Genomic DNA, 23317 nt, shown 5'->3' on the forward strand with positions numbered 1-23317 from the left:
TGGCCAGAACCCCTCCTTCCCACACAGCTGCAGCAAAGGGCCGAGGGCTGGTTCTGGCAGGCTCCGGGGTGAGGCCTGCCAACCACCCACTGAAACAGGAAACTATCAGCTGGCCTGATATGGGGCAGGACCTGGCACCTCCGTTGCCCGCATTTGTCACAGACCCAAATCCACGTGGCCAGGTCTGAACGGCTGCCTGCCCTCCTACGGTTCCTTCCAGAGCTGCAGCAGAGCCACCGCCCCCTTTCCCTGTGCCGCCTCCCCCGGGCAGTCCTGCGGGCATGGAAACACCTCTACCCGCCATGCTCAAAGCTCACTGCTTAAAAACACCCGTGCAGTTCTCCATCTGCTGCTCCTTGACTCTGCCTCCTGCACCCCATCCAGTGATTTCCGGGACAGAACTCATGCCCTCCCAGGCCTGTATCTGGTTCCAGAAAGTTCCCACAGTCACACAGGTTCCTGTTACTGAGCTGAATTCACTGGTGATGCCCCTTTACCGGCTGGGGCCAGGTGGAACACATCCACTCCTTCCCCTCCCACTCAAATGCTTCCAGTCATGACTACCTCTATCCACCCCCTCCCCTGGACCACTACCACCGGCCCCCACCCCCGTGGGGCTGGAAATAAGCTGGCTGGCCCACACCCACATCTGAGGAAGGGCCCCACTGGCTGGCTTGCTCCCTATAGGGGCTCCTGCACCACTGGTCTCCAGGCACCTGCTGCTCTCTCTGGGCTCCCCTGATGTGTAAGCTCCCCAGGATTAAGGACCAATGTCTCACCATACAGAGACGAGCACCCACTGCTGGGTAGTACCTTCTGACCACTACGATGGGATCCGAGCATCCTTCTCTCTCAGAACCAGGAAACATTGCATAGACTGAATGTCCTGGCTGCTCTAAACCCAGCTTGCCCTGTCTTCACCATCTAGGACAAGAACAGCAAGGAGGTTTCCGCTTGCTACTTTTCAACCCCAGCTGCCTGGTAGTGCCGTCCGGTGGACTGTGTTGAGGATGCAGAGGCACACTGCTGCTGTCCCTGGTGACCCGTCAGCGACACCGGCTGCTGAGTGTGGGCGGAGGTGGCAGCAACGGGAGCACCCTGTGTTCAAACTCCTCGTGGGGTTCTCGAAACCTCAAGTGTGGATCCAACTGCCCTCGGGGCTGCTGTGCCGAGATGCGCATGTAGCCAGCCCATCAGGTGTACACAGGCCATCCGTGACCTCACTTCCTTTCACTTCTGCTTTTATCCAACAGAGTCATCGAGTTCAAGATCATCTCAGCACTTCTGGCTCAAAAACCCTGGTTTTCCCCACACTGGCTCCAATGGTAGTGACGTTCTTTCTAAGAGCGAGAGAGCGCTTTCTTAGTACAGGAACTTCTGGCAGCCGGGAAACAGCCGTCCCCACTGCAAGCCTGGCAGCCAGCCTCCTGGGCACTGATGCCTCTCGCCTCTCCCAGCCTGAGAAGCTGCCAGATGCCGTCGTCCTCAGGTCCAAGCCCTGGCTCCCCCACGGGAAGTGCGCTGGGTGAGGTCTGTGCCACTGGAAACTGTCTGATGGCCGCTACAGGGCCAGCGAGGACCTGCGGATGGGGCAAGGTTCCCGCACGGCGCAGCACTGAGTGACCATGGGGGACACTGTTCTATTCAGTAACAGAGGCCGGCTCTGAGCCCTGAGTGTGGTTGGGGGAACGGGGCACTCTGGAGGCCCTCAGGCGCACAGAACTTCATGCTTCCCCACCAAGTGGCTGGGGAACATGTTCCTTAACTCCACGCCACCCAGCCTCTGTGGCACAGGTGCATTTAAAGAGATGACTCTAATCCGCATTCAGCTCCTGGCCAGATCCCCAGAAGTGCTTTCCCTCCTTGTTTTCCTTCCAAGTGGGACAGGGTCGCTGTGAGGTGGATAGTCCCTTCATGAAGTGAAAGAAAATGCCACTGATTTGCTCTGTGGACCACTCAGAGCCACTCTTTTCCTTTCTGTTGGCCTCTGTTTGCCCCTTTATAAAATGAGGGGATAAGAGGTGTCAAACCCGTAGCATACAGAGCCCCAATGCCTATTCCCACATCTGTGGCAGACATTAATAATCGATCATGCTTAATCATGCCACCCCTTTAGAACCTTTAACACAGAACCCCTAATAAACAGCAGCAATTACTCAGACTTGGCCCACAAGATGAAACCTACTTGCCATCTTGAGAACAGCTGAATTTGAAAGGTTCAATTCTTTTTTTTTTTTTTAATAAAGATTTTTTTTTTTAAGATTTTATTTATTTGACAGAGAGAAATCACAAGTAGATGGAGAGGCAGGCAGAGAGAGAGGGAAGTAGGCTCCCCGCTGAGCAGAGAGCCCAATGTGGGGCTCAAACCCAGGACCCTGGGATCATGACCTGAGCCGAAGGCAGAGGCTTAACCCACTGAGCCACCCAGGCGCCCCTGAAAGGTTCAATTCTTACATCGATTTTTTTTTTTAATGCTTTTCTTTTCTGGTTCTGAGGCCAAGCCAGATTTCTCTGAACCTGACCCTTGACAGAAACTACACCCCCAAGGAAGAAGGTCTGCCCCGACGGATGCAAGATGAGCCTTGATAACCAACAGGGAAGGTCCCGGCCCTGCCTGCCTTCGGGGTTCCAAAACGGTGGCTCCACTCCCCCTTGCCACCGAGGCTGTAGTCCTTTTTCAAAAAGGATCTACCAAAAGCAGGTAACTTAGCAATGTCACCACATACCCAAAGTCCCTGGATTCTAGGGAGGCAGCACTAGCAGGGGCTCCGAGGACGGGACAGGTTGTCCTGTTCAGATGCGACAATGGAGGCTCAATTAGAACCCACGTCCTCTGACACCTCACCCAGAGCCAACTTCTTCCCCAGCCCATTTTTTCTCTATACCACCTTGGCGTATTTATTTCTTAGGCTTCAGAAAAATGCAAGAACTATTACTACTCTTCCCCCTTGAAGAGGTACTTGAAAGAGGCGCTCTCTTCCCTGGAAGAGCAATACTAATCCTACTGATAAAAGCTAGTCTTTACCAAGTACAATGCTGAGGGCTTTACAGACCTCACCTCACTGAATCTTTGCACAACCCCACGAACTGGCAGTTCTGAGAACTGAGGCACAGGGAGGTCAAGCAGCCTGCCTGACGTCCCACAGCTATTACATCAGAGAGCCTGGATGCACTCAGAGACTGAGCCCTGAGCTCATCTCCCTTGCACAACGCTGTTCTCTTCCACTGCCTCTTTTGATCTGCACACCCGTGAGTGGGCAGAATGAGGAGCCTCACTGAACAGAAGAGGACACTAGGGCACCGCAAAGCCAAGAACCCTGCCACTGAGCGGCCACCGAGCTGGAAACCACCATCTGTGGCCGGCAGCTGGCGCAGGGAAGACTCCCTCTGAACATTCGCTAGATGGCTGCCCTAGGCCTTCCCCACCAAACCCCGACTGCTGGCTCTGTCCCAAGATTCAAATTCACCTACTCTTCACTGAGCATCTCCTGGGGAGCAGGCAGAAATAGCTCCTGAGTCCAGTGAGTCTTAAAACACAACCAAGTGAGCAAGGGCACGTCCTGTCTTGGATCAGTGGCAGATCCCTAGTGGCTAACACTGTCCTTAGACCCAGGGAACGCATACTGATGGAGGAAGGTCAGACACAGGCTCCTGAAAAGGCCCTTCTTCCCCTGGGCTTATTAGCACCCGGCTGTTACTCAAGCTCTTCACCACGTACTGCTGGGTCATCCCAGTTCCGTCACGTGGGAGGACGACATCTCCTGGCCACCTGCGGTTGGGTGGGGCCATGTGACTCATGTAGCCAATGACAGGGAGGGGACTTGACTCTTTTACCCTCTGGGCTGCAGCAGGTACTAGCCAGTTTGAATCCCTCCAGAGCTTGCTTTCTTTCTGTCCCTTGGCCAACAGCATTTCAGACAATGGCTGCTTTCAGCCTGGGTCCAGAGCAGAGCCCCCAGATGACCTACAACGCACACGCAGAGTGACCAAGGAAGAAACCTTTGTGGTTCTGAGCTACCAAGATCTCGTTACTTTCAGGATCTGTTGTGACTGGGCATAACCTAGCCCCATCCTGAGAGTTACGACACTGATGTCAGTACTGACCCCTAGAAGCTGGTACCTTGCTGGACATTGTGGGGTGGAAGCAGCAAACCCAGAGACACAGATCAGACAAGTCCCGATGCACCAACCTCCATGGGCTCCTAGTCTTGCGGCAGACGTAGGCACAGACAAGGTCCCTCTAATCTCAAACAGATCATGGGGAGTACCCAAGTGAGGGGCAAGGTAGAAACAGAACACGCTGACCAGAAGAAAGTCAAGAAGGCTTCTGGGAGGAAGTGGCACTGGAGCTGGTCTTGAAGGATGGGCTGGATCTGGGCACGCGCACATGGGCAAAGGAACTGCAGGGAGAGGAATGAGTACCAGCCAAGGGCAAGAGATGCCATGGAAAGGCAGTGGTGTGTTGGAATGCAAGGTCCGAAAAGGTCATAAATAAGAAATAGGTATCAGGCTATAGGCAATCTTGATACTACGGCCTTGACCCTACACACAGTCGGGAATCCCAAGTTTATAAGCAGAGAGTGACATGGTCAATGACTTGTTTTTCCCAAGGCCCCTGGCAGCCAGAGTGGAGGGCAAGTGAGGGCAGAGACACGAAGGCATGGCTGTCTGCAGGATGCCACACGGCCCAGGTGGGCGGACAGAGAACAGCCAGGAAACGGAGGACGAGGCTGAGTCCTGGCAGCTGGGAAGAAGAAGCAACAGGACTCGAGTGTAAACTTGGGGACAGAGACACAGAGGAACCTCTACACGAGGCCCTGCATGCCACACGTGGGACATGAGTCCAGGAGTCTGGAGCAAGTGAGCCGGAGCTGGACCAGAGAGGACAGGGAGAGGCAAGGGAGGGGGCGGCGTGTCGAAGACGGGGAGGACCGTGCGGATGGGAACAGACCAGGCAAGGCCTTGGAGCCAGGGTAAGGCCCGCAGACTTTATTTTACACACCAGGGGTTGCCAACCTGTGCCACGGAAGGACCCGGACCCCCAGATAGGTTCTGTTAGGCAGATTTCAAAAGTCAAATTAGTCGCCAACACCTAAAGCCAAAAGAATTCACATCAGATGTCGCATTTCAGGCCTGTGGCATGTCCACTGAGATCCGGCCACACAGAGCCTGTCTCCCACCTCGTTAGCGCCGCCACGGAGGACAGAGCCGCTCCATATATGCGCTGGGCCTCACGGGCATCTGAGTCTGTGACCCTGGCAGGGGTGCAGGCAGCCTCTGAGGGGACTCCCCTAGTGAGGAAGCGAGGACTGCTACAAAGCTTGTTTCCACAGAGCTCCTCTGAGCCTGACCCAGTCCAGAAGGGGCAGGGGAAGGTGCTGGTCTGTCACCAATGTGATCCGGCCCGGGGTACCTGCTCCAAGCAGGACAGCACTTGGAGCCGCCTTCAGGAGCCCGCAGTAAAGCCAAGGAGGAAGAAACACAGGCGGGCGTTTAGGACAACGAGCAATGTGTCTGTGCCAGACCCACGTGGGGAGCATGGGAGCCCCCCAACATGAGGGGTTCACCACACCTACAGAAAGTCCAGGCATCTAACCTGAAAAAGTCTTAAAACACAGGCTGGGCTCGGACACGTCAGGTGAAAAGGAAAGCGGTCCAGACCTGGGCTGTACAAGCCAAGGGCAAGTCTAAGGAGACTAGGTCCTTCCCTGAAGGCAGCGGGGAGCCACCGAAGGCTCTCTCAGCCAGGGAGAGGCACGCCTCTGCTCTTCGGGACCCCGACCACCCTGGTCCCAGCCCCGACCCTCTCAGGCAGGCACTCACCAAGGGTCTGCTGGTTGCGGACACCACCGATCACCACGCAGATCTCGGCGGGCACATCACCTGTCCCGTCCTTGCCGACCGCCTTCTTCTCCTCCTTGGCCTCCCCCTGCCAGATCACCTCCTGGATGTAGTCATCAGGTAGCTCGGTCTTCACCTTCACCTCCGTCATCGTCCCCTGCTCGGCACTCAGCGAGGCCTCAGCCGGCGCGGGCTCTGGCCCCTCCACCTTGGTGCTCTTCTGGCTGCGCTTCAAGCGCTCCCTGGGCGAGAAGAGAGTCCGCTCAGTGTGGACCCGGAGCCAGCCCCCAGACCCACCTGGGAGCCCACTGGCCCAGGGGCTTGCAAAATGTTTAGCTACGAATCTCACCCTGAAGCACACAAGCCCCACGGCAGTCCCTCGGCGGTCTTCCTGGGAACCCACTATGCTCGGAGGAAGACAGTTTGAAAACCACTGGGCTAGTATGGCTCCAATTCCACCCATTTTACAGATAACAGAAGCTGGGCTCTCCTCAAGAGAGCTAAACTCTTTTAACTGGAGTTATGAAAGGCCTACAAGGGCCGCTCTGGATGGCTGGGATCAGTTCTCATCAGTGCGCATACACATCAGCTGCGAATACGGGCAAAATGCCGATTCTGGTTCAGCAGGTCTGGGGTTTTGCCTGAGAGTCTGCTTCTCTAACAAGCACGCAGCCGGGGCCAGGGCTGCTCACCTTCAGTCTACACTCTGAGCATCAAGGTTTGAAGTGATGTGTATAAGGTGCCCCGTGCTGTTCCTTCCCCTCCTTGGCAGAAGCGCTAGAGAGTTCATCCACGCTCCCCCTGTTTCCGGCAGACAGGCCACTACAAGCCAAAAGCCCCACTTGAACCAACACTCTGGCCTCCAGGTAGGTCTTCAAATATGGGACGACATCCTTCAGGTCATGAGCTCGGTGCTGAGGGGGACAGGACCCCGGTTACTACTGAGCCTCCTTCATGAGGGGCCCACCGCGGCCCCGAACAGAGCTGGCACGTGTCCGGCCCCACACACGACACTGGGGGACAGGCCATGACAGGGAGCCGGGTCCCTACCATCTCTTGAGCAGACAGTTCGGTGGGCTGCTATCCTAAGGGCCCCCTTGGCCTTCTGGCAGGGGGTTCATCATCACCACTGCCATCTCTGAGGTATAGGAGCCAAGGTTCACGAGAAAGGGGAGACCACATCACGGTCCAGGCTGGGGGTGCCGCCCTGCACATCTAGCCCTCTCCGTGGACTGCACCTTAAGGCCCAGGCTCGAGCCACGCTCAGACAAGACCCACTAGCACACCGACTAGAGGTGCCAGGCTGGGAGGCAGGGATGCGGTTCAGACCTGGGTCTGCAGTGGGCTTGCTGCGGGACTCTGGACAAGACCTTGCTCTGCTCTAGGCCTCAGCGGCTCTATCCGTCACCAAGTGCATGAGTCTGCTCATAATCTTGGTTCCTCCCAGCTCTGAACTTGCTCTTGGGTTGGGGAATGGAAGAAAGAGAGGAGGAGGGTCCCAGCTAACGAGGAGGGAGCAAGGAGAAGGCATTGGGGAGGTGTTATGGCCAGAACTGTATTCCCCCCATCTCCGGTTCCTATGGTGAATTCTTAAGCCCCACCATGACTCTAGGTGGAGACAGGGTCTTTAAGAGATAATTAAGGTTAAATAAGGTCAGAAAAAGTGGGCCTGTAGCCTTAGAAAAAAGGGAAGAGAGAGCTCTGTGTCCCCCCCTGCCATGGGAGGGCACGGAGAGAAGGTGGCCTTACCAAAAACCAACACCGTGGGTGCCCTGATCTCACACTCCCACCCTCCAGGACCACGTGACGATACATTTGTCCAAGCTGCTCTGTCTGCAGTCTTCCGTGATGGCAGCCTGAGAAAATACACACAACTCAGATGGACAGCTGGCGTGAAGCACAACCTGGGGGGAACCAGCCGGAAGCCAGGGCTGTCCCATCAGCCACCTCCTTGCTGGGGTCACCTAAGCCGGCTGCCTAACCTTAGAGCCCGAGTTTTTCTATCTGCAAAACGGAGCTAACGGGACTGTCAGTGAGATGTCAGCCAACGAACCAAACACGCACCACAGCAGCTGGCCTGTAACAGCTAACGAGACACGGCCATCATCGCTATTGTTAATGACAACAAAGTGTTATGGCATCTTGAGCACTCGGCGGACCCAAGGACGCTTCCTCCTGATGTGTCAGTCACACTAGGGCCACCTGATGCCGTCCGAGCGTTTGCCCTTCTCTGCAGCGGGAAACCTGAATCGGGATGGTTCGATCGCCCCCCGGATCACGTCTTTTACTGATTTAACAAACTCTGAAGTTGCTTCCTACGGGCTGGGACTATGCTAACATACAGACTTCTTTTCAGCTTGGGAACAACTGCGGAGGAAGCCTTAGGATGATCTGTTTTACAGAAAAAGAAACGGAGGCACTGAAGAGGAGAAATAACATGATCCGAGTGACACAAGCAGGAAGACGTGGGACCAAAATGGGATGCAGGCATCTTGGTTCTTAGCCTCGGTGCACTGCGGTTAGGGGAGAAACCTGCAGAGGGAAGCCTGCCCACCGGCTCCTGGGGCAGCCCCCATGTCTCCCACTCCTGACCTTCTGCATCCAGAACAGACTCAGAACCAAGGTGTGAGTGGGGGAGCAGGGGAAGGCAGGCCACCTGACTTTTCTGGCTGCTGCTTCCTCAGAGGGGGCTATCTTGAGCTAGAGCCCCCTTGCTGAGGACTAGCGCCCCCTGGGAAGGCAGCAAGACGACCCATCCCCACTTTATAGTAGTCACAGGGCCAAAAAGCCTCAGGCTCAGTGAGGCCCCAGGAGCCACAGGACCAGTGGGTCTGAGAAGTTAACAGGGGACAGCTATGGCTTCAGGGAAGGAGGATAATCTGCCAGCCAGCTACAGGAGGTGACATCCTGGGGGAAGAGGGGGTCCTCCCCAGCACCAGAGCACCAGAGCAGAGGTGCGTGGATAGCCTGGCAGGAACGGGGCCATGATGGAGTCAGATGGAAGATTCTGTGAAGGTGGATGGTTGGTCACACAGCCAATCTCAGAACTGCCGCTCTTCAAGCTCTGGGTTCTTGTGCAAATGACTCCAAACTCCCTTCCACACCTCGGTCTTCATACCTCTACAGTGGGGACAAACACAGCACCTGCCCCACAGTGCCGTGATGCAGAGACAAGCCAAGGTCTGTAAGGGACCCGGAACGGGGGACCCGTGGAGACGTTTACGCACGTCGACTGTCTCACACAGGGTGCCGGGGAGGGAAGGATGCAGAGGACACAGGGGAAGGGCCTGCCACGGCACAGACATCACTGCAGGGGCTGTGGAGATTGTAAATCAACAGGGGTTCAGGTCCCATCACGATCACATCTCGGCTGGTGACCCTGAATGAGCCTATTTCCACATCAGTGAAAGTGGGGAGCTCCACATCCACTCAAAAGGTCTTGTGAAGTTCAACCACAAAAATGTAGATCCAGGACCTCGTCTAGAGGGACTCAGAGCAGAGATGCTCACGCCGATGGCGACTGCTGACAGTTACTGAGACCGCTGCTCCCTGACCGAGACCATGAAGACACTAACAAGGCCCTGCTAGTCCTATGGCTCACAGGGCACGGCATGGAACATGGGGACCCCGTCAGGGCCTGAATGCCAGCCCACAAGTCTTGGGGGCTTGGCCCTGGGTCGTCCTGACCCTGACTGCACAAAGGGTTAAGCCCCAAGGACAGAGCAAAGGCACTTCCAGAACAGCAAAGAGGCCCCCTAGAGACACAGGCCCCCTGCCTGCGCTCCCCGTGATGACTGAGGTCACAAGGAGGGAAGGGAATAGAACAGATTCTCCCCCTTCTTCCCTGCCAACCTTCAGAAGCCGGGCCTGAGGCCTATGAGCACTTGCCCATCCCACCTGAATGGACTCAGTGTCCCCTCCTGCTCTCAAGGACCCACCAGCATCATGATGTCCTGATGGGAGGGAGGAACTGCTGGAATCAGAGAAGCTGGGCATCCATACACCCTGTGACCTTGGGCTAGGCTCCCTGAGGAAACGAGGCTCCTCAGTTTCCTCATCTGTTAAAGAAGGACCATGATCCCTGACAGCTTGGGGATGAGGAGATGAGCCAGGGAGCCGGGCAGGGTGGATTTCCAGGCACGGCAGCTGCCATGATGCCATTGTCACTAACTCATGGGGACACCCCCACCTTTGGGAAGCCTTCCCAGCTTGCTCAAGGGGAGTTAGACCCCCTTTCTGAACACCCACCGGGACCCCACACGAGACTCTTAAACTGGGAACCACGTGTGCCATCCTGTCGCCCACAGACTCTCCTTTAAATGGGACAACACCCCCTCCCCCGCCCAGCCTTGGCGGCACCAAGGACACTGGCAACTTCTCTTTTCCTGGCTTCGTGCTTTAGATTTATAAGCCTAAATGTTGCTTTTCTCGGGTGCTTTGCATTTAATTAGGTGTCCTAATAACAATGGAATCACTGAAGTACTTATATCACTTTGAATTAGTGGTGTAGCATCTTCTAACTTCTTTAAAAAAATTTTTTTTCATATATCATTTTTTAAAATAGAGCTCATTATTTTAATTATATCCATTTAAATGTACAGTGGAGCCCTTGGATATTCTCAGCACGAATCATTAGGTATATTAGTGAAAAAGCACTCGGAATCTATCTCCATGCTGACACTCCATAATCTATTCTATTTGTGTCGCTGTAAAATAGATTTATATATAGATAACTACAAAATAGTTGCTCAAGATATGCTATGAATTTTATATTTAACCTGAGTCACACTTCAACAGAAAATCTAAAGTCAGGCACTAAAAAGGGTATTTCTCTGTAAGTAGATATCGTCTGTGGCCACTGGTTCCTGCTCACTCCAGAATCCCAAGGGAGAAGCCAGACCCAGTGGTCCCTGCCCAAGGTTTTCCCAAGAGCAATGACCCTTCGTTAAGGCAATGGCTCTCAAAGTGTGTTCCCTGAGGGCCTAGGGGTTCCACAGCGGTGGGTCAAAAGCACTCTCGAGGCCTCAGTAAAGAGGATGGCGTTGAGTGGGGCTCCAAGACCCGTGCTCCCTCGATTTATAGCCTGAGGTATGTATACATGGGCTCCTATCTCCCTGTCGTGGGGTAAACAGTGCTCCCCTATTCAAGATATCCCCATGTCCTAATCCCCAGAATCTATTTGAAAAAGGCTCCTTGCAGATGTATTTAATTTCAGGATAAGATGAGAATCACGGTGAATTACCTACGTGGGCCCTAAATGCAAAGGTAAGCATCCACATAAGAGACACATGGGGCCTATGACGAACAGAACAGGGGACAAGGCACAGAAGAGAAGGCAATATGACCATGGAGGCCAAGACTGGAACGACGCGCCCACAAAGCGAGGAATCCCATGGCCACGAGAAGCTGGAAGAGGCAAAGGACTGAGTCTCCCCCAGAGCCTCTGAAACAGAACAAGTTTCTGGTTTAAGCTCCCCTAGTCTATGGCAAACTGTTATAGCAGCCACTGGACACTACTAGGCGGTGTCAGACTAGCCCTGGAGAACCAGCTCCACCGTGGTGAAGTCTGCAAGCCGCTCCCCTCCGTTTTCTTGTGCCTCCTTCTTACTCACTCCCAGTGCTGCATGTGGCCCCTCCGATGGGCCTGCACAGCCTGCCTGAAAAAGTTTCAGAAGCAAATCTCTTCTTCTGGGTTTTACCAGATGGTTCTTCAAATGTTTCTTTCTTTCTTTCTTTTTTTTTTTTTTTGTCTTTTTTTTTTTTTTAAGATTTAATTTATTTATTTGACAGACAGAGATCACAAGTAGGCAGAGGGGCAGGCAGAGAGAGAGAGAGAGGAGGAAGCAGGCTCCCTGCTGAGCAGAGAGCTCAACGGGGGACTCGATCCCAGGACCCTGGGATCATGACCTGAGCCGAAGGCAGAGGCTTTAACCCACTGAGCCACCCAGGCGCCCTCTTCAAGTGAGGCATTCACGAGAGCCCTGGAGCCAGATGCAAAAACCAAAGCCCAGCACAGGGTGGGAGCCTGTTTGGTTCACGTCCACGCCCCAGGCCAAGCACCAGGCCTGGGGCACAGTAGGACCTCAGTCCACACTGGGAATGAAGGGCATGTCCAAGGTCACACAACTTCCAGAGACCAAGAACAATTTTTCTGACTGCCATCCTAGTGCCGTTCCCACGAAGCCAGACAGCCTAAGACAGTACAACCAAAATAACGCTGCCAGTGGACTTGGGGCCCAAAGACAAATGCCACTTTGGCCACGTTGGAGAAGGCAGGGGATGCCGTGTGGCCAGGAGCCAGACAACTCTGTTCTGGGTGTAATTCTCCATCATTGAAGCTCTACCAACTCACAGTAGTTATGCGGGTTCTCCACACGCTGGACGCCACCTTGTCCTTGCCTGACTCAGTTACCCCATTCGCATGATGAGTGCACTGGAGTCTAAGGCTGTGACAGAAGCCAGACCTCCCCCAGCAGGGTGTGTGCCCCTTCTCACACAGGCTTGGGACCAGTGCCCCCATCTGTGTCCCAAGGCTCGGCCTGAGGACCACCCCACCACCTGCGAAGGCTCCGCTCACTCACCCCAGTACTTCGGCCCCCTGAATCAATGAGAAGGGTGGGTGCAAAAGCTCTAATCGCAGTGTGTAAATAATGACTCGTTAACTCCCGCTAGAATAAAACTTCATTAAAAGACTCTGCTCATTAGGAATGAGGGTAAAGGAGCCTCAAGCTGAGCTTAAATACACTCTCCACGAATGCACAGATGTACAGGTTGTTAACGGAACTAACGCACACCTAAGCCATGACCTCCGGGGCTGCGTGGACCGCGCTGCGGAGGATGACCACTGACCCAGTCTGCCGAAGCTACCCATGTGCCCACTCCCGATGACCTGAGAGCTGCAAATGACTCTTCCCTACTCACAGGTGTCAGCAGGCCCCTTCTTGGCAAGGCTTCCAAGTCCAGTGAGGTTTCTGCCTCCCCCATTCCACCAGAGCTGCTCTTCCCAAGGCCTCCCATGACCTCCATACTCCTAGAGCCAATGGTCCCTTCTCGTCCTCGGCCACCTCGTCCTCTGTCGGCAGCCTCGGATGAACCTCCTTCTCCCCCGTCAAACTCCGTGTGCCCTTTGGCTCTATGCTCAGCTGGAGGGCCTCCTACCTCCTACTCTTCTCTGTCTCCTGCTGATTCCTCTTCGCCAATTCTTCACCCTCACACGCTGACATGCCCCAAGGATCCGTTCTAGAACCTCTTCTATCTTTATCCACACTCACTCCCTAAGTGATCTCATCCAGACTTGGGCTTTTAAATATTAACGATGTGATGATGAATCCCAAATGCCATCTCCAGCTTGGACCCCGAACTCCAGACCTACACACATAACTGCGGACTGGACACCTCCCCCTGGATGCCTAAGAAGCACCCATATTTAACAGGCCCCAAATGAGCTACTGCTATACCCCCTCCCCCAAGTCCAGACAATCCTGACTCCCATCCCAGTGCTCTTTCGGCTAAACCCCGCAATCCACGATACCACAATCAAACAACCGCACACTTCTCGATTTCAGTTAGGAACAATTCCAACCCTCCAGCTTTTTGGGCCCAGACCCTAGAACCAACCTGTCTTCCCTCTCCCTCACTCCGTACTAATGATAATGAGTCCACTAGAAAACCTGCCACCTCCATCTACAAGATGTGTCCAGAACCTGACGACCCCTTACCAATAACCCCCGGTCCGCATTGCCCTCCCCAGCCTCCCGTCTCGTCATTAACTACACAGCCAGTCTCCTGCACCTACCCCTGCCCAACACCCCGAAGTCAACATTCAACTAGGTCCCCCAGAGGGACCTAGTTAAAGCAAGCCAGGTCATGTCACCCCTGGGCCTCAAAACCCATTACGGTCCCAGACCTCACCCAAGCAGAGTCCTGACCCTCAGAGCTCCCCAGGACATGCCCCAGGAGCCCACTGCCTTCACCAACACAGCCCCTTGCGGACCACACCAATCTCCCTGCTGTGCCCTGAGCACAGGGGCCTGGGGCCTCTGCCCCTGCTCTTTCCTCTGCCCTTCCCGGCTGCCCCCACGGTTAGTGCTCATGCAAACATCCCCGGGCCAGCGGAGACATCCTAGCTGCTTGATCTACACCCGCACACAGCTCACCCCAGTCTTCCCCACCCCGTCTCCCCACCGCATCTCCCCACTTGACCTGTTCTGTTCACTACTCATCCCGCACTCACCCACCCATCACCTCTTGTCCTCTTTGCCGTGTGTCTCCCCGGCTGGAACGTGAGCTCCAGGAGGACAATGACTCTCTCTTGTCCGTCCCCTGTCGCCTCCCAGCGCAGACAGCTGCACCTGGCACAGAAGAAGCCATCAGCAGGTGCCTGTTCCCTGAAGGAGCCACGCAGTGAGTCTTGGAAAGGGTGGTATGAGCGTGGCCTTCAGGGGGTCTCTCTCTCACCCTCCACCCGACTCACAAAGAACGTCAATGGTTTAACCGCGTCAGTTAACGTTCAGAACCGAAGTCGGCGCGGTCCACCCCCGGGCCCTGGGCAACCACACGGCCCGGAGATGTTCAATGGGAGCCCCATTCTGAACAGAGAAGCTTATTCCACAAAGGCTGCGTTCTTATCCTATTCCTCTCCGGCAGGAACTTTCTCAAATGTAATGCACTCTTCCATCCTCCCTCCTGAAATGCTAAAAGAGGGCAGCCGGACGAGGCTCTGACCCCAAGTCTTTTTCTTCTCCCGCTCTGCTGAGGTATTACTGACACGTAAAGATATGGAAGGTACAGGTGCACAGTGATGATCTGTCCTGCAAGGGGGCACCAACTCTCGAGCATGCAGACGGGACGGGATGCTGAGCTCCCAGGGCAGCTGCTGTCTCTGACATCCACCCGGAGCCTGCGGCCTCGTCCCCACGGTTACTGGGAAAGCCCCCCTGTGCCTCTAACGGGCTCTGGCTGCGAATCTGCCCTCTGATTCCACGTGGCTGAGAGCCCTTCAGCCGTGAAGGCTCTATCCAATGTCCGTGTATCCCTGCGTCTGGCCCCTAGCGGACAGCAGCTAACGTCTGCTGAATGACACAGACAGAGAACAACCAGAGGTGCACATGTCAGCGTGAAGGTGGAGGTGACTATGGCAAGGATGCTGTCACGAGGGGAGGAGGACAAGGGCGGCTACTCTGAGGGGCTCTGGGTGGCTGGAACAGGCTGGGGGCACAGTGCTTCACCCCAAGTCCATGCACAGCCCCTGTTCCCAATGCCTGATAGATGCTTATTAGAAAACTGAGGATCAGAGACACTGAGTGACTTTTTCAGAGTCACACAGCTTTCTACGGATAGAACGGGATGCACCCAGATCTGCCTGACTCCAACCCCTGGGCTTCTAGTCGTGTGGATGATTCGTTTTCCCTTCTCAAAAGGAGAGATGATTAAAGAAACAAAAACACAGCACTTGTTGAATGAACAAAGTCTGGCTTATCAACCAGAAACTCCCAAGAGGTGGGGAGCATACCCCCTCATCTCCTCCTATGTCCTCAGCATCCTGACAGAACGGGGCACGTGCCAGACACTTAACACAGTAACAGAGAAATGTAATAGAACTACGGCATGAAGGGTTCCACATCCGCTACGGAGAAAGTGCCTGGGCTTTATGTTCCCTGTCGACCTCTAAGTCCCCTTGATGCGTTCCAAATTGGCTGCCGTGTGCAGACGTGTCCTGTGGACACACAGTCTCCTGTTTTTGGTGACAAGGACAGGAACTGTAACAGGGATAAAGGCTGTGGCTTCCACCAGCCTGGAAGGACCAGGAGAGAGAGAGAACCTACAGCGAAACCCCACTTTCCACAAACCCCAGTAACGAGGCCTGCGTCTGTCTGTATTTACTATTCCGCCCGTGTTTCAAATCTTCACACCATCACCCATGCCTTCGTAACCCTCAGAATTATCTGCACTTCCATTTGTCATGTATCCCTGATATATTTTAATAAATAGTCAAGGAGAAAAGATGAGATTAATAGATTAAAACTATTAACCTATTAAACAACTCTTAACAGTCTAGAAATTCAAAATAACCTACAATGCATAAATATATCATTAGTTTGAGATAATTCCCAGGCACTTAATTTTCTTTAGTGTATATTGTCAGTCAGCCACGACGCTGGGTAATACCAGTTCAGAAAGGCAGCGTGAAGATTTAAATATTAAGAGTGAATTCCCTGGTTAATTTAAAACGAAAAGAGAAAAGGCAGGAGTCTTGAGCGATGCTGTCAAGTCACAAACTCCGACATGTGGCAGGACGGGGCCCTCCAGGTAAAGCTGGGAACTTCTCTTACGAGAATCAAGGCACAAGGAAGGCTGGCCTGGGCCGTTAGAAATAATTACCATTAACAGCATGTTAAGGAACACGCCACCTTTGCTGGAAAGGCGGGTAGCAGTGGGGCAGTCTGGACCCATCAGCAAGGCGCATGGTCCTTTCAACACTCACCCTGTTGAGAGGTTCCCCTCACCCCACGGTGGCAAAGCTGCAGACTCCCGTTTTCTCACCAGGACAGAACTCCCTCACCAGGTAAGGTGGGGAAGGGGAGGCCCCCGAGGGGTTCCTGCCTATGGTTTTGCACAGATCCTCTGGGCACCACAGGCTCCCATGCAGATCCCAGAGTGCAGCCAAGTTAACCAGGGGAGACTGAGGCAGCCCCCAAGCTGGTCCTCAAGCTGGATGATGAAGAAAGAGTCTCCATCTGCCACCAATGCAATTTCCCACCGAGGCTGTGACTTTGCTACTATCCCCTCCAGTCCCCTCTCTGACTCCCGGCACCTCTGACCACTGTTTCCTTGGAATGAAAGATAAAGAACTTCCCGAGAAGACTACGGCGCTCTAACCATCCTGCCCACGCTGACAATGGAGGCCCGGAGCTCCCCAGCTGCCGGCCTGCCAACCTGTCCCTGACCTGGTCCAGGTCTTCCCGAGGTGCTGGGGGCTGGGCTCTGCCAAGCTTCCTAACCCACCTACACCCCTCTCTCCTCGCACGTAAGCCCGAGAAGTTAACACGATCCGCTCAGGGCCGCTTAAGAGATTCGAGGGCAGAGATACACGTAAGGAAGGCAGCTGGCCTGGCCCCCCCCACACACAGAGAGGCTCTGTCAGTGTTAAGTTCTTTTCTCCTGTCCTTACCAAGCATTTGCCAGACAAAAATGTAGAAGGTCTGGTCAAACTATCAAAAACATCAGCTCTCGGGCCACAGATAGAGTACTCATAAATGAACACACAGGGGCAATTTTAGGGTCCCCTGAAAACAGAAGACATGGGGGGCATGGCCACCCCCCTACACCAGCAGTGACAGGAAGGGGATGAGGACACAAGTTCACTGCAGGATGGGCAGGAAGGAGTGATCACGAAGGTAGGTCTGGAGCCTACGGATGTTCTGAAACACCAGGCTTTGTGTGGAAAGCGGGAGAAAGCATAATCCAGGGGAGAAGGATCTCCTTCAGGTGTGGAGCCAGACAGAGGGGGAAGCTGTGGAAATTTCCCCAGTTGTTTTCTCAGATGAAGGACCTCTGGCATCAACGGCCTCCAGAAGCAGCCAGGCCAGGTCACCCCTGTTACCATCATCAACTCTGTGCTTCCTCAGGACAAGAAGCCAAGACTTCCAGATGCCCTGAGCAGTTAAGAACAAGGGCCCAACAACATTCTCAATCTGCTCAAGGAACACAGAAGGGAGACTCCTGCTAGGAGTGTGCACTGAATGGAGGTTTCCTAGGGACCAGTCACCTCCCTCCACTGGAGTGCCCCAAGCTTGAGAGCCACAGTGCTATTGGGCAAAAATGATTCACCAGTTTTGCTGTACATCAGTTTGCATTTCTGCGGCTGTCTCCAAAGGGCAAACCTAAGGATGTGCCTGAATTTTCAAGAATCCGCCCTATCTGCAGAGTCTAGGTCTAACAGTAATAGATCAAGCAGAAAGGAAACTCTGCCCACCAAAAAAGCACTGGCCCCCGCAGGGGATGAGTATATGAACCCCAGAGTCAGCCTGCTATTTATGATCTTTGCGGCCCAATTTTGCCCCAAAGTTCGATAAGCTGAGAATTCACATTTCTGGAAATCACATCCGAGCTCTAGTAACAGCAACATATACCTAGAGTCAAGATAAAGATGTGCCCTGGCTAGAATATACCCAGAATTCTTAAATAACTCATTCTGCTCCTACCCTACTGGTCACTGACTACCATTGGGCCTACTGCTACTGCCGGCTTTTGTGCAAATCAAATTAATTTGTTTAGGACTACTTTTATTTTTATTGCTGAAAACTAAAATTCTAAACAAGAAGATGTTCTTTAAAAAAATAATTCTGTAGCTGCACACACGTGGTGATCAGATTAAGAGTCCACCCATGAAAAATCTTAGCTCCAAGGACAAGACCCAGCTAGGCCCAAAGCTATTTTACTACGCGCGTGACCTTGGACAAGCCTATTGCTTGATTCCCTCTGGGGAAGAGGGTTAGTATCACAACTTCCAAGGGCCATTGTGGGGCCCAAGGGGGATCTATGCATGATCCTGCATGACACAGGAACTAGATTGTGGTCAGCCTTCCACCCCGACCCTCGTCCCTGACTCCAATCCTTTCTACAGTGTCCAGACTCAAGAACTCAATCACCATCCCAATTGTACCTCCTCCTGGAAGGGAATCCAGCCTGGTGATGATAAAAATAAACATATTTGAATGCCTACTACTGGCCAGGCACTGTGCTAAGCAAATGAATATTACTATTATTATACTTAATCCTCACTGATAACATTATGAGGGAAGGTCTAATATCATACCCATTTTACAGATGAGGGACACTCAGGTCGGATAAGTAGCCCAATGTCATACAACCAGGCAGTGGGTAGCCCCAGGACCTGAACCTAGGCAGTCTGGGCTCCGCAACACAATGCTAATGAGCTATTTGGCCTTTAGTGAGGCTAGAGAAAAGGCAAGGGAGAAATCTGGGAGACCAGCCATGGAGAAACATACATTTTTTGGATGGACACAATGCTTTGCTGAATCAGATTCCTCAGACCTGAGGAGATACAGCCTTTCGAAAACTCACTTCCGAGCCAAACTTCTAAGGTCCTGCTTGTCCTGAACCCTTGGCAACACCTCTTCAATCCTGCCCCTTGCAGAGTTTATTCACCTCCTGGCAAGTGGCATGATCCTTTTAAAACCAAATTGTACCATGCCCACCTCTGCTCAAAATCCCCAGGGGATCCCCCTATCTCATGCAGGGTAAAGGTCAAGGTCTTAAGGATAGCCTCCAAAACTCTGTCAGTCATGTCAGCCTCCTTACTGTAGCTCCAACACAATGTACACACTCCTGCCCCAGGGTCTTTGCACCTGTTGTTCTCTCTGCCTAGATGTGGTTCTCCCAAATGACTGCTCTGCTCAGTCCCTCCTTTCCTTCAGACCCATGTTCAAATGTCACCTTCTGGTGATGCACTAACTCCTTCTGTCACTCCCAATCCCCCACCCTCCCTTCCCCTCCACCCACCTCCCAGCATTGTTTATCTTATGACATACCATCCATTTTATGTATTGATTACGTCTCCTCCACTCTTGCTAGAATATGCGCCCCTCCAGATTTCTGTTTTGTTCACTGTTGTATTTCCAGCACCCAGGTCAGATTTGTAGAATGAACCAGTGAGTTTTGGTCTTATCGCTTCCCTCCCCCCCCGCACCCCCAATCTGTATACTAGATCCTGATTGCTAGTTAGGCAACTAGTCCACACAACCACCAAATGAGTCCCTTAACCTCTTCTATCCCTGGTTTCTTTATCTCCAAAATGAGCCCTATCAATTCTGACAGCCTTCAGGGGACCACCCCCCCAAAAAGGGCAGAATTCTTCATTACCACAAGCCTGTAGCTACATTTTCTTGATTATAAAGACTGCACTTTCTTAAAACGTTCCCCAGTTAAGCCCCACAGCCCCCACGCCTCTTAGCCTAAGTGGGGCTTGGCTGCTGTTGTGCTCCGTGATTTGCAACCTGCGCACCAAGTCAGCATTAACCTCGAGTGCTGGGATCACTGGTCCTGTAAAACGGACCCCGGCTAGGTTACAGAGAAGTAAACCAAACCACATTTGGTTGTTTTGTAGGATCAGAATCACCACCACTCCTGGTCCCCCTCAATTTAACATGAATTCCTTAGCAGTCCATGCTGTTGGTTTTGGGGCTCAGCCAGAGGCCCTCTGGAGAAGTACCAAAATTAGGTGTTCTGGGCCAAAAGACAGGCGCTGGGAAGAAAGCAGAGCCCGGCGCAACAGCCGAGGGGGCCGTGGCACAGCCAGGAGTGGACGCCCATGTCAGAGGACCAGGGGTCCTTCAAGGTCATTCCCAGCCAGGGCACAGTTGGCACAGCCTCACACTGACCTCAGGGAGCCTCACCCTTGTGTTTCTCCATCTAAAATGGGGACTAAATACGCCTAACATGCTAGAGTGCCAACATGTCTAAACCCCACCTGGCCAGGCCACGATCAAATTCACAACCGGCCTCAGGTTAGGCCCGCATTGAAGTTCTCCTGTCGTGTGATGGGTAATTCGCTTTTCGAACTGGGTGCTGGGTCACAATACAATAACACTGTTTTGGTTTCTCAAAGATGCTCTATTACCTTTAATTATACAATCAATACAAACTTACTCGTGGCGATCCTTCGAAGTCCCTGCCTTCTTCACAAGCCCCTGGCCCATGGCACAGCCCCGGGTCCCTAACAGACTCTTTTAACATCTTAACTGACCACTTCATCCAGAGAAGGGGGAGGGCGCAGTTGTTAAACACACGCACCAGAGAAATCAGACCTGGGTAGGCGTCCGGGCTCCATCACACACTTCCCACTGGGGAGCCTGAGGCCCGTACATACACGTCTCTGTGCCTCAGCTTCCTCATCTGTAAAGCGGGACTAATAAGAGTACCTCCTTCACAGGGCTGTTAGAAAGACTGCATAAGTTAACAATGAACTAAATCACTTACTTACTGACATGTAAGTGCTGACTGAACGGTAGTAGTCATTATTATTAGAAATTTCTTCTTTAGGTCTCAAGTCACACACAACCCTAAGATTTGGGCTGGCCCTTCCTGGTACCTATTCTGGCATTGTGGCAAGAACACAGGGCTCCATCACTGAGTGTGTGCAAGCTTGGGTAGTCAGGTGGGACAAAGAGATGGCACACGTGCCATCTTCCCCCTCCTCTGACCAGGACAGGCATCGCTAATCTATCCCCGCACTCTTCTCACTCTGACTGCAGCTTGTGCCTGGTAAGACTCAGTTCAGAACTTCAGGCAGCTATTACCGCTATGGAGGAACCTGCCTGCTGTCTTCCCACCTGCTGTGGGAGAAATTCTACAATAGGAAGTTAAGGACAAGGTGCATGAAAAGTCATGAGAAACAGATGGAGGTTTGTCTCTGTCCACTTCTCTAGACACTCAAGTACCTGCTGAATGACTGACTATTCAGCTTTAAATCCACTGCAGCAGGGGCCCAGTGAACATGGAGGGCGCAGTGGGAGAAGCTGGCCAGACCCTCACTCAAGCACAGCACTGGTGAGTAAAGAAAGTACGCTGCTTGGGCAGGTTTGAGGCCTGACATGTGAACCTGAGCAGGGCCATCCCTCCCCACGTGTCCAATGAGAGGGTGGGACTAGACAAATCCCAAGGGCCCATCCAGTCCGGACATTCCAACCCAGGAAACACTTGCACGCGCTCTTAGTCTAGAGAACCCCCCCCCGCCCCCACAGACCACAGCCTCATGCACTGCTCTTCACACAAAACTCCCCAACCAGGGGCCCAGGAGAGAGACACAGGCACTGGGCAACTGCTTGCCCCATGCATCCCTGCCAGCATTCACAGGTCCCCGCCTGGCAGCCCACCCCTCCTTCCCAGACTGCACCCCAGCCCTATATCACCCCCACGTCTTCCACCTCATTCAGGTGGCCGTCCCATTAACTCTGAGCACTGCTAGAGGTTTCTGCCCATGGACGTGACACCCTAAGGGGAGAGGCAGCAAAAATGATACAAACATGTGGCATGAAGAGTGAGCATGAAGAACCCAGGAGGGACACAGGCCACAGGCCCTCCGAGGAGAGGCGCCGGGAAGGTTTCTTGGAGGCCAGGATGGAGTCAAGAAGGAAGATCAGAGAAAGAACATTCCAGGTAAAGGGAACAGCAGCTGCAAACCCTCTCAGGCAATGTCAGCTGAGGGCATGGGACGGCAAACCCCGGATTGTGTATTTATGTCTTATCTGCGTTCTTTCACACACACACACACACACACACACGGGCGGTGCAGAGGTCATCACAGAGACCTATAGCCTTCAAAGTGCAAAATATTTACTATCTAGCCCTTCACAGGTAAAGCTGCTCCACCCCTGGTTTAGAGTGTTACATACACAGAAGGTCACGGTGGCTAAGACAGACTGAGCAAGGGGGAGACTGATGCATGAGGAGGTGGAGGGAGCCAGGCTGCACTGGGTGGGGTGGGTTTCGATGACCTCCAGCCAGGCATCTCTGCCTCCATGCTGTGCGCCCCCAATCCATCCTGCAAAGGGTTCCCGGGTGATGTTCCCAAAACACACAGGCAAACAGGTTACTCTTTCTCAAAGAGCAATGGCTCCCTGTGGTTTCCCAAAGCACGTTCCAAGGAATACTTGCCCTGCAGCTGAACTTCAGTAAGAGGGTTCCTTGGTTAAGAAAGTTTGAGAAACACGGCATTCTCATCTCGGATGTCCTCAAGCACACACGTCAGTCCACAAAATACTAAGAAGTCCCTCTGCAAAGAAATCTGTTGACTTTGTTTAACCTACTGTCCTTCAAACTTGCTTGGCCACAAACCTTTTTTCCACCAAAATCTCTCAACATTCTGAAGAACTAGTGTTCATGGGCTACAGGGTGAATTCCCCTGCCTGGCCTCCGTGCTCTGACCCCAACTCCAGTAGGTAATCCCAGAGCCGGTTCCAGAGTCCCAGGATCTCGAGTGCGTGGCCTGGAGCGCCCTCTCTGGTCTGTCCTATGCCTTCTTATTGCCTCTCATGCCCCGAGTCAAGGTCGTCTTGCTGCTGGTGCTCTGCCCTTGCTCAGCGACAGTGGTAGGATCAGCGCTCACATTTACTGAGTGCCTGTGCCACCCACCAGGGGCGGACAGCCACTCTGCAGCCCTCTCCAGAGTTCTTCCTGCCTTCTTTGGTAACGACAGCCCAGCTTTCCTTTGGAGGCTACCCCCCGCCCATCTCCCGCCAGCTCCCAGGGGGAGGACACAGCCCCCGTGTGGCTCAGCAGAGTATCCCCTCCCCTTGCTGTGGGGTGACTGGTTCAGGGAGACGAGCACAGGACCCAAGCTGGGCCAATGAGTTCCAGACCAGGATAGGTCGGGCGGCTCAGGAGTTCACAACAGAGCGGCCGAGATGGGATCTGAGCCCAGTCCTTCTGCCCACTCTTCTGCCTGTCCTCTAAT

The 23317-nt window shown here is 53.5% G+C and overlaps 1 protein-coding gene across 6 annotated transcripts in view; it reads right to left on the reverse strand.

Moving 5' to 3' along the window:
* Window positions 1–23317, reverse strand: part of ZNF618 (zinc finger protein 618) — a 184521-nt gene that overhangs the window by 60828 nt on the left and 100376 nt on the right. For all 6 annotated transcript variants that reach the window (XM_044265070.1, XM_044265069.1, XM_044265071.1 and 3 more), the window contains exon 3: window positions 5824–6083. In XM_044265070.1, coding sequence (XP_044121005.1) covers window positions 5824–6083 — 260 coding nt within the window. The remainder of the gene's footprint in view (window positions 1–5823; window positions 6084–23317) is intronic.

Source organism: Neovison vison, chromosome 9, assembly GCF_020171115.1.
Source record: "Neovison vison isolate M4711 chromosome 9, ASM_NN_V1, whole genome shotgun sequence".
Lineage (NCBI taxonomy): Eukaryota > Metazoa > Chordata > Mammalia > Carnivora > Mustelidae > Neogale > Neogale vison.